Source organism: Nanorana parkeri, unplaced genomic scaffold, assembly GCF_000935625.1.
Source record: "Nanorana parkeri isolate BGI_ZX_2015 unplaced genomic scaffold, ASM93562v1 scaffold1431, whole genome shotgun sequence".
In the NCBI taxonomy this organism is placed as follows: Eukaryota; Metazoa; Chordata; class Amphibia; order Anura; family Dicroglossidae; genus Nanorana; species Nanorana parkeri.
This window is the reverse complement of record NW_017307699.1, coordinates 337,442-349,304: the sequence shown is the minus strand read 5'-3', so window position 1 is coordinate 349,304 and position 11,863 is coordinate 337,442. Positions and strand designations below refer to the sequence as shown.

Below are 11,863 nucleotides of genomic sequence, written 5' to 3'. Positions count from 1 at the left end.
AGTGAACATGAATCTGGACAGATCACATTATATTAAGATGTTGTCTCTATTAATGATAGCTAATTGTGGTTAATGATCATTTAGTAAATGCTATAAATGGAGTCTCTTCTTGCTCAGAGAAACATAGCCAAGCATGCACCATCCTTTCTTGCCCACAGGCCATCTAACTGTCCTGACTTCCTGTGTCATCTCATTCAGATGAACTTTATGGAGGCATGGAAACTCGAGTAGAGTTTAATAAAAGAAGCCTAAATTCTGTTTTACTGAAACATGGACTAAACCCTTTAATTGAAGCTACTTTAAAAACTCATTGAAGCCATTGATTTCTTCCATAAAGTGATATGAAAATCATTGTGGAATATCAGCCTCTCAACCAGGGTGCCTTCTGGCCTCAAAACCTCGACACTGTGTCAGGCCTCCAATGCGAAGTGGGCTCCTGATGTGTAAGAGGGGGATCCTGACATGAAGGTCGTCTCTTAGGGTAAGAGAAGGATTACCAATGTAAAGGGGGACTCTGATATAAAGGGGAACCTTAATATGAATGTGGGAACCCCATGTTATTTTCTGTGTTATTGTGTAGGGTCACCCTTTAAAATCCATACCAAACCTCTATCTTAGATAAGGGTCTGGTATGGGTTTTGGAGGGGCCACATGTTTTTTTACATTTTAGATTGGGGTGCCTTGAGATTCTGCATACTTTTTAAGGGTGTTGATGGAAAAAAGTTGGAGAAATGTTGAGTTATATGGACATGCCCACACAGAGGCACAGAAGGCTCTTCTGGCTAGGGGGAGTAATATCAAGCAACTTGTGGTTCCTGCTCTTAGGAAGGATTTAAACCCTACCCTGTCGTAAAAAAACGAACACCGTTAAACCAATTTCAGAGGGGTGCACTGAGTAGACTTTTCTACTTTTGTTCTCTACAGAGTAAACTTTTTCAGATGTCTTGTGGTGTTTGCTCTCAGACAGTGCTTTTACTCCTGAAAGTCTAAAATGGTTGCCTTTCCATGCAGAATCTGGAAAGGGGTCATTTAGCCATTTCAGAGGTTTTAAGTATGAACATTCTGCTCACTTTATCACACTAGGGGTCATCTAAAAACACAAAAAGAGGGGGGCTGTACAAGCGCAGCAACTCCTTGCAATGCATTCCTCTATATACAACAGTCATTTGTGACCTTTGGAATGCAGCAGATACAAAATCTTATGTAATCACCATGACATGCCTGAGTGTTTTACTGGCCGCAGAAGTGTTATATAAGGAGTAATTGCACTTACCTGCCACAGTGGGTTCTTCTCTTGGGGGAAGATCTCAAAGTACTTCTTAGCCAGTTGGACAGGTGGCAGAGTCTGTAGTCTCAGGTTGGTCCAGCACTGCACAAACTTCACCAAGCTTTCAAATGTGTAGAGCCCCAGGCGGTCATTGCCGTAGTTCGAGAGATGTGTCATGAAGATGCTGATCTGTAACAGACACACACAGGGATTGCCATCTAGGTTAATTCTTTTAAGCACAGCACTTGGCTGTATAAACACACATCTATTATGAATGTGTCTTGCAGGGAGATAAAAGACAGTATGCAGTAAGAGGTGCTGCAGGTGCTGTGGGATTTTAGAGCATGGACCAATTTTCTGGTAAGGATTCACATTCACTTGATGTAAAGCAGCCTTTTTTTGACATTAACATGACATTACAGAGCTAGAACCTTTGAATATTTCATGATCTCGCCGTGGTGCCCTGTTGAATATTTCAGAGGCGAGACAGGAAGAATGCATTCAGCTCTACTTGTGCATCCCCTGCAGACCTGCAAGCCATCACCTGCTATAGGAATGACATGGGGAACACAGTACCTTCTCCAATGGAAACACTTTAGTAAATGTAGAAATGCAAAGAGAATTCCAGAGTTTCAGTAAAACTGCATACATTAGGCATAGGCCATCACACAGCTCAGAGGATAATTTTTTGTTCACCCACAGTATATAACATTAACTGGATAACAACCTATAGTATATAATATTAACTGGATAACAACCTATAGTATATAACATTTACTGGATAACAAGAAACCTTTTTGCATCTGATGCCCTCTCCGCATCAGAGGCCTGGCACTGTGTGCAACAGGTTGGAGATTTGCATTAAGTATGGAATCATATTCATTATTTAATCAGAAAATGAAATAAAACATCTAGTGCAAACTAATCATAATTCCAGGATAGAAGTCCAAATTATGAAGACGCTGCCATAAGCCATGATTTGCCATTAACCCACTGCAACCAAACAGATTTCATGTTTTAACCATTTAACAGAAAAGTTGCTTACAATTTGCTATGGGTTTCTGCACTTTGGCTTTAGTATATAGAGAGATACGCCTGCCTTCAGAATGATGCGTCTGTTTTATATGAAAAGGTCTATTACAATGATGTACAAATAGTACTTATAAGAAGAAAGGATAAATAAACAAAGTTTTACTCAAGATACAAAAGTTCTTGTAATGCTCAATGCAGTGACAGGTACAGATACAGTATATCTGTAAGACCCACATCACAAATCAACAGAACAAAGCTGATTACAGAATCAGACCATGACATATATAACCTTATATATGCTAGCAGGGTTTCCCAGCTAGATCCAGGCACCTAAGCACATGTCCCCAGGTCTAGCAAAACCCAACTATGCATACGGTGCTGTGCAGTGTGATATGCCACTTGACGGGGCCTAGCATCACTAAGTAAACTTGGGGGCAGCGGCTCAGAACCTGTGCAGCTTCCCTTCAGATAAGTCACAATTGAACACCAATAGCCAATGATAGAGTTTACACAGACCACCATCTTAAAACAGAAGCATTCCCCACAGACCTCCAAGTTACAAAAAGTGCCATCAACAAAGGCCACCAACATAAGGAGGCACTTAACACTGAATGATAATGTAAGGAAGCATTTACCACCGACCCCAGTGTAAGGGGGCACTTACCACTCTGCACAATGCATGCCCCTGATTGCTGCGGTGTAGACCAGCGGTCACCAACCTTTCGGACCTCATGAACCACTAGATTCATAATTTTTAATCCTGCGGACCACGAATATGAATAAAAAAATATATATATTCTCATATTTTACACACACAAATGAGAATATATCTATTATGACAGCCGCTGCTCGAGTCAGTGAGAGGCAGCCCCGGAGCCTCCGTGCCGTTTCAAATGACGGCCCCAGCCTGCACGGCATCAGAGGGGCCCAGCAAAATTAGATATGTAGACTACATAGTCCTGACCACCGCACTCTGTATGCACAATTCAGACTGGTCACTCCCTCTTTGTCATGTGCTGGCCAGTCCTGCTTCAATCCGTGCAAGCATTTGCAGTTCGTTAACCGCTAAGAGAATTGTTAGGGACTACTGACATTCTAGTCCAGCTATAAACTTTATTATGGATGAGTGAACATACTGTACTGCCCCTCGTAGGGCCCTGGACGCACTTGTAAGTAGAACAAGCAAGTAAACTACCCTTTGCACATATATCAAAAATAAATCCCGTTTATGTAATTAAAAGTCAGAAAGGCAATAGTTTGTTCATCATATTCACACATACACCTCTAAAGGGAAAAAAAAGCTTGATATATTCCAAGATGAAAAAAACTTCCAATATTCTTCACTGACATAGTCACACAGCATGAACACAAAACCAGCTAAAGTGGCCCGCAGCATCAAAAGCAACGATGCAATTCTATCACTACATGACCTATGCCTACTCTGATCTTTATATTCAAAGAGCAGCCAGCAGAAAAAAGTAGTATGGGAGAAAAAGAACTAGATGCCAACTTCTCGTGCTGCTGAAAGGATTAGACTCCCAAGATGCCATTATGCTTACTGTAATATGTCTTGGGAACAGAAGCTAAAAGTTCGATTTTTGATTACTTGTGAAAACAAATGTCACCCTAGACTTGCATAATAGCTCCTAAGTAAATATACTGATCTAGGTTTACTTAATACTGTTCTTCCAGCCAGTCTAGGAGAGAAAGTAGGATGCCAGCAGCTGAAAATCTGTGTGCTGAAGGTGAGAAGAGGCATCGATCAAACATACAAGCATTGCTTTCCTCTTCTGCTCCCGATTACAGAATTCATTTGCACATTCTCCTCTAGCTCTCTGTAGTTTGTTCTAACTGTAGCATGAAAATGATTTTTCAGCGAGCTCCATGGGCTCCTCACTGGTGTATGTCTGGAAAAACACAGTAAAACACTTGCACTGTCATATTCATTATGCAGCCCAGAGAACTGTACAAGAGTTGAGAAGAAGCAGACTGGCGTAATGGTGACAACCGCTGGTGACTCCCAGACTGCGTATAACATTCTGCATGCACACGAGAATTCGGACATTAAACAAACAATACTTCCAAATCATAATGCAGCAATTTTGAGTCTTCTAGTTTCGGGGATCCATTGCTCTGGAGGGGTTAAATATTAGTCTCGCTTTGTCTCACCTGGCACAGTACCTCCTCCAAACTCCAGTTAGAGCAGTGCGATCTAAGAGCAGTATATGAATAAGGACAGAGTAAATTGTGTCAATGACCTGGACTGTGGAAAGAATCTATTCTAAACTTCTATACTCTTCATCAGGAGTTAACTGCAGGGGCTCAAATGTGCCTCTATTAAGCAAATACAAATCACTATCCTATAGAATACTACAGTTAAATGCCATTTTCATATGGGGTATTCTGCCTCCAGGCCAGTGTGATCCCATCCCATCCCATCCCATCTCAAACTGCTGTCAAATTGGTGCCCTTGACAAAAGTCCAAAGCCCTTTGACATTGGGTCCTAAAAACTTTCCTATGACCACTTCTTAGTTGAAGAGAAACACAGTCTTCTCTTCACTGTAAATCTGTTGCAGACCTGTGCAGATCTATTTGTTGGCTGCCCAGGATTAGAAACGCAGGGGTTGCATTTATACAAAAAGTCGCATAGACTTTACTGAATGAGAAGCAGCCTGATTTGCATGCAGTCGTGTTGCCTATATGCTTGATTAATGTCTACCAATTTGAGTTTAAAATAGTTACTGTGGAATGCCAGCCAAGAACCTTCTCTTCTTGCTTTACATAGTGTAGAACAGGGGTGCCCATTAGGTAGATCGTGATCTACCAGTAGCTCTCAAAGCTGATGCTGGTAGATCACAAAGGGTGTGAATGGTGGCCCCTTTATTCCATTTTGGTATATTTATTTAGCTGTGCAAACATGGTTACCTATTAGCCCGAGTCTGCTGAGCCAAGCTCCGTGACACATTTCTGGTGGATACTGGTGGTTGAAGTGCTATGTATTACATCAAAGAATATTAGTTTATACAGCCTGTTGCACTGCACTGTTTGCAAAATACAGCAAGGTGAGCCAGGAGAGAGAGCAGGGAGAGACAGCCAGGGTAGAGAGCGCGAGGAGAGACAGCCAGGGTAGAGAGCGCGAGGAGAGACAGGGGAGAGAGCGCGAGGAGAGACAGGGGAGAGAGCGCGAGGAGAGACAGTCAGGGGAGAGAGCGCGAGGAGAGACAGTCAGGGGAGCGAGGAAAGACAGCCAGGAGAGAGAGAGTGAGGGAGGTTTTTTTTCGTTGGTAGATCTCATGTAGCTCGTCATTTGAAAAGTAGATCTAAACACAAAAATTGTGGGCACCCCTGCTGTAGAATGATTAGAACCTCAGTTTTTGTTTATTGCAGTCTATGTTACCATTGGGGAAATTGCCCATCATTTCCAGTCCCCAGTCTGAAAGAGGGAAGGTGAGGTGAGGAAAATTGAGGAAGGTGAGGTCGTTCCCACATATAAAACATGTGCGATTCGTTCCGAATCGAAATTCGGACGAAATTTCGGAAATGTGTAGATTCGGAGCATCCGAATTTCCGAAATATAACATATCCGGATCCGAAATTTCGGATTTGGAACGAGTTTCGTCCAAATCCTGTGCGTGCACTGTTATCATTTAAACGGATAAAAACAAAGAAAGGGATTTTAATGTTCCCCACCTCAAGTTGAATTTTCAGGAATTCGGAATCAGATCCAAATACGAATCCGATTCCCGAAACGAAACACATATAGGATACGAATTCCGAAAAACAAAACTAAACAAAACTAATTTTTAGCCGCTGCACATGTCTACTCTGTAATTAGAGTGTATACCATATGCAAAACTAATTTACATCATCTTACTTCAGGACAACAAAGCAGCCTGCGGCGGTATTAAGCAGCAATTTTATATTTGAGGCAATACAAAATGTTATTGATAAAAGAGAATGCTATCATTTTAGACAGCATTTATGCACCTAGGCTTGTACCTCCTAAACAGAATTGTGCTCATACCTATAGTTGTACCCGTCTACTTTAGTAATGCTGCAAACTGACATCATGCCACACTAATTCATATACACGCACCTGCCCAGGTATTTAGAGCGGGACACTGCACCTGCCATCCCTAAAGTAGGGTATACACCGAATTTTGAATAAACAAAATTTAGGAACTTTTCAACTTTCTAATAATTGGTGGGGCAAAGCAATCATCGATTTATACCGCAGTGATGAAAAAAGTTGAAGGAGCATGTTGGAAAATCTCAATTGAACAAAATTTTAAACACTGACTGCGGTTTTCGTTTAGGAAAATATTCATTGCAAAGTCAAATGTTAAATGGAAATTACAAAATCACACAACGACAATCGGCATGTCATTGATGGTATTATTGAATGTTCTGACTGGATTTTTTGGTACAAATGTCATGCAAAAATCTACACGTGTATACACTACTTAAGACCCAGCGCTGAGTGATCATGTAACTGGCAATCGTTTAGCTCTTGGTATCTTCTCCCTGCAGAGAGCGGCGACTGTCAGTCACTACCCTCCCCCACCCGGCAGAGATTTTCCCTTCCCCTCCCGTGCTCATTGGAGGAACAGACAGGGAAGCGGGTGGGCAAAGCCGGCTCTAGAGAAGCAGAGCCAGCTGTCAATCTGGCAGCCATGGTGAATCCCAACAATATCGTCTTCCCAGATGTGACGTGGCTCAGTTCTGCCTGCTCTCTGCTGACTTTGTGTCACAGGAGTATTTTTAAATGACGGGGATGGTAGATAGGTCTATCCCTGGCACCATCAGAAAGCACTGTGAGAATAGTGAAATGATCTTAGGCATGTGTAGCTCCAAAACATTGCTTCTACTACATTAGCCACCTGACCACTACAGTGCCCTCATGGCAGATTCTAGGTCACTAGTACTCTTTGGTGTGCAGCTGGGCTTCCCCTTATACAAGCAGTGTGATACAATATACAGTCTGCACAAATGAATGAGCAATTATTTTCTCTATAATAGGATCCCAAAACAGAAATTATGTTGAAATTTACAGCAGACATTATTATGCCAGTATAATACATTTTTATGGCTCCATTAAAATGTACCAAGTGCCAAAGTTTAAACACAAATAAAAATGTATGCATCATTGTTAAAGGTTTTCCCATGTCTGAACAATTCCTCCACTTTCTAGCCGTTTGTCTGTTAAAACTGATGTAAGTCACCCTCAAAACCATTTCTAATAAGCTAATAGAAAACTTGACCTCCTTGTGATTTGTAAGGCAGATAGCCGACATTACCATTTACAGCATCCTACAAAGTTGGAGGAATTGCGTTAAAGACAGGAAATGATTGCCAAGGATATCTTAGCTGGAAAAAAGTGTAACCGGGATTCATCAGTCCAGACCCATGCCTTTCCAATCAATGACAAACCAGTGCTAACGTTCCTAAACCCAACTCAACAGTTTTAGCAATTTGCTATGGATAGGATAGGTATCCAGTGTGTGAATCGCCTTGTATTCCGATCAGTCTTTGTATTTAACAATTGTGTAAACCAATGTACTACAGATTTGTAATTGGTCTATATTGATTATCTAGAACGGTTAACCTGCAAAACATGTGCAGAAAATCATACACAGAACAGAAAAGTAGGCACCATCTGCTTCAGAAGCAAGGCTCCTTTTTTTTTCTTTTTGGTTTCAACGATCTGCTGATAATGCAGATTGACAGACAACTGAATTATAAGTGCTAAGAGAATTTAATTAGGGATGTACTAATGCTGATACTGGGTGTTCTCACAAGTACTCGCACTCTGTGGATAAGTGGTTGTAAGGCTTCCAATTATTAGGCATAAACAAAGGACACTTCACCAGGAATATTTTTATTACAGTTTTTGCACATTGTACTGCTTTAGTGGTTCAAATGATTAAAAAAAACAAAAAAAAAAACAAAAAAAACTTTTAGAAGTCAAGTGTACAGCAAGCAGAAAAGCAGAACACAATCAGCACTTTGTGCTCAAATCGTGAGCAAACTGCGACACAAGTGAATACGTTCTGCCTGAGTGCGGTGCTGTAATAAGAAACCACAGGAAACAATATTCTCTGAATTTAGACAGATATTATTATGATATGAGCTGGTCCTACAGCCATCAGAAATCACCGACTAGCACACTGTGTGCTCATACACTCAACAGGAATCTACAGAAACAATGTTACATGTACTAAGGGGAATCAGAAGGCTGGAACAAACAGTCAAACGCTTTGCTATAGAATCCATCAAGCAAAGCATCAATGTTTAAAAGAGCAGGGGTGGTTTTACATTTCACTTCACCAGCAAATAGCTGCAGTTCAATTCTAAGCAACCACTCAGCAGTTAAAGAAAAAAAATGTGCGTTTATCCGGCCCCCTACCCCTCCTCCAAGCTGCCTTACCCTTTCTAAAATCATGCTTCTGAGTTCCATTACTACACTTCATCACCAGTCCACATACATGTCATGACCCACAATCACTAATAAACTTTACAAAGTCCTTGCAAATACTGTTCACTGACAAACACCTAAAAATATTGTGGATTTCAAACATTCACTAATCCTTTCCAGGATCTTTCCTTGTTTTTGCGATACTCCCAAGTGCTATTGATGTCAGTTGTTACAGTGTGCATCCAAATTTTAAAATAGCAAGGACGTGTTTACATATAGAAAGTAGTAGTTAACCTGTATAACACTGTGGGCTCATTCACACCAGGAGCCGAGAGTATTGCTGTGCATAAGGAATGCCTGCTGGTGTGCAATGTGATGGGGTGGTGAAATGTCTTCTTACAACATACTGTTTACTCTTTAACTCTGAAATATCAGACATTTCAGTCAACTATATACACTGCAGCATGTTGCAATGTATTCTGATAACATGTGGTGAGGTGCATTGTAGGGCTGCAAACAACTAATAGATTTAATCTATGATAAACCGATGGGACTTGTTGTCAATTCTCATTATCAATTAGTTGATTGTGCGATTAATTGCTGCTGCTTCTAGAAACAGGATGTCTTGCTGCACTCCTTACCGAAACAACCCCAAACCGGGTGGGTGCTTGTAGTGACCACGGAAGGCACAGTGTAAATCACAGAAAAGAATAATGTCACCAGCACACCGTTTTTGTAAATCAATAATCCATTTTAATGGCACATTTCCATCCAATACAAGCGCTTTCGGGGCCGCAGGGGGTCCCCTTCATCAGGCTCAGAATGACGAATTGATGCTGCTGCCGCCGCTGTACTCCACCGTTTTCTCCTCCTCTCTGGGAGCTGCTTAACGCAGCGGTCTGTGTTCCTTTCCCTCCCCGTCTGTAAGCCGCTATGCCTCTACAGTCCCCATGCCTCCGTTGCTTCCCCTATGCCCACGTTGCCTCTCTGTTGCGCTCCCCACACTGACTCTCGCTCCCCGGGCCCGCGCTGCATCTCTTGCGGTCCCCAGGCCCCCTCTGTGTCTCTGCTGCTTCCCCGTGCCTCCTCTTCTGTCAGCGGTAGAAAGCCGGTGTCTAATCTCCCATCCAGCGGCGGGAAAAAACACCCAGCCTGCTATTGGCTATTTTGAATTCCAATAGCTGGCTGGCTATTGCACCTGCAAACAGCCTGATGTCAATCAGCAGAGGGGAGCTGAAGGGGAACTTTCTCTTTTAGTCCCTCCTCTGATGATTGACAGCAGGTAGGTGTAATAGCAAGCCTGCTATTAGCTATTGCAATTTGAAATAGCCAATAGCAGGCTGGCTATTGCTCCCAGTCACGGCATGCTATATTTACATTCACTCTAACCTAAGAATGTCTAATTATTTGACAAGTAGTCACTTGCAAGTGACCTCTGAATTGCTACATCCATTTATTTATTGTACTGAAGCATTGTACACCATTTCTCTTACTATGCATGTTAATTTTTAAAATTTTCAATAAAAATATTGAGACAGAAATTCTACTGTGGAATATGCAATGCGGTGCCATTAATTTCAATGGCACCCCAAACGCGCTTCCCACCCACGATGGAACACGCGGTACTGCAATGCGTTCCAGTGTGGTGCGATTACAAAAAACTGTGCAGGCAGTTTTATTCTGAAAAACTGTGTTTGTAAAACCCCACTTGTGTATTTTAAATAAAAGATGGTATTTATTTATCCGATTAGTCAATCAAAAAAATTAATCGGCCAACTAAATCAATTATGTAAATAATCGTTAGTTGCAGCCTTAGTGCATTGCACTTCGTAAAAATTTTGACATGCTACCTTTTTATTGCAGTGCATCGCAATGCACCTGTATGGCGTGAACAGGGCACATAGAAAACAATTGCTTTCTATGTGCCCTTGCGCTGACCCTGCTTTGATCAATACTGATCAATATAGTTCAAAGCATCTGGTGTGAACGAGCCTTGTAACTTCAGTCACTTGTTAGCACAGTATGACTCAGACAGACACTTTATCTTGGCATCAAACTGACTTCACTTACAACTCTTCCTGAATGCATCTCCCATGGCTCCTAGTCAAATATAGATATGATGAGAAGCAAATCCTCCAACCTGTCCACAAAGCTTACTGTGGTGAGGAGGCAGCATCAAAGCACCAACACATTTACACTGATGAAGCCCGAAATTATCAGACAGAAACATAGGTCAAAGGAGCAAAAGGCTATTGCTCAATGTAGAAAACTTGCACCGTATTACCTTTGTGATGGGAGACGTACACTGTATGTCCCGCCACAAAGTGCCTATATGACTGGCCACGTGCAACTGTACATGATGAGTTAATTAAGGCTCTGTAATGCCGGTAACCGCCGATTCTCAGCGGTTACCAGGTCATTAATGGATGGGCCAGTATTGAGGCATTCATTGATGAAAAAGTTAAGCTTTTGTAAAAGCTTCTTTCTTCCATGAACAGTAATCCCGTATTTGACAGCTGAAGATAGCAGAGAGGTAGCAGAGTGACTCACCTCTCTGCTATTCGTTTTGACAGCTCGATAGCTGATGTTTATGATACATTTCAGGTACAGAGATACAATGTATCTCTGTGCCTGAAATGTATCACTTCTGATCATCTAGGCTCGATCAAAGACCTTAAGGCCCCATTCACACTGCACGATTCGCAAATCGCACGTTTGTCACGCGATTTCCATTTTGCGCGATATCGCGCAAATGCTTGCATTGAGCAAGCTTAAATCGCGGCTAAATCCGCTCCAAAAAGGGTCCTGCTGTAGCGACGCACGACCCGCGACAGCAGGACCCTTTGCCCCATTGAGAAGCATTGGAGAGCGATATCGCGCGGTAAATTGCCGCGATATCGCGGGAATTACCACGCGATAAATCGCTAAGTGTGAACGGGGCCTTAGTGAGATCTGAATCTGGCATGCTGTCAGGCTCAGTCTCTAAGGTTATTATTAGCTGTTCCTAAGTTTGGAGCAGCCTAAAAATAATAGTTAATTTATCAAGCAGTCATAGTGACTGCTCGATAAACATACAAAAAAAATAGAAGTTTTTTACAAAGTGTAAAAAAATAAAAAATTAGGAAAATAAAAATTATATTATATATAT

At 41.8% G+C, this 11,863-nt stretch overlaps 1 protein-coding gene across 2 annotated transcripts in view; it reads right to left on the bottom strand.

Moving 5' to 3' along the window:
* The window catches only part of NDST2 (N-deacetylase and N-sulfotransferase 2), a 70,206-nt gene that overhangs the window by 11,353 nt on the left and 46,990 nt on the right, over positions 1–11,863 (bottom strand). For both annotated transcript variants that reach the window (XM_018569946.1, XM_018569948.1), the window contains exon 6: positions 1,274–1,456. In XM_018569946.1, the coding sequence (XP_018425448.1) occupies positions 1,274–1,456 (183 nt within the window). The remainder of the gene's footprint in view (positions 1–1,273; positions 1,457–11,863) is intronic.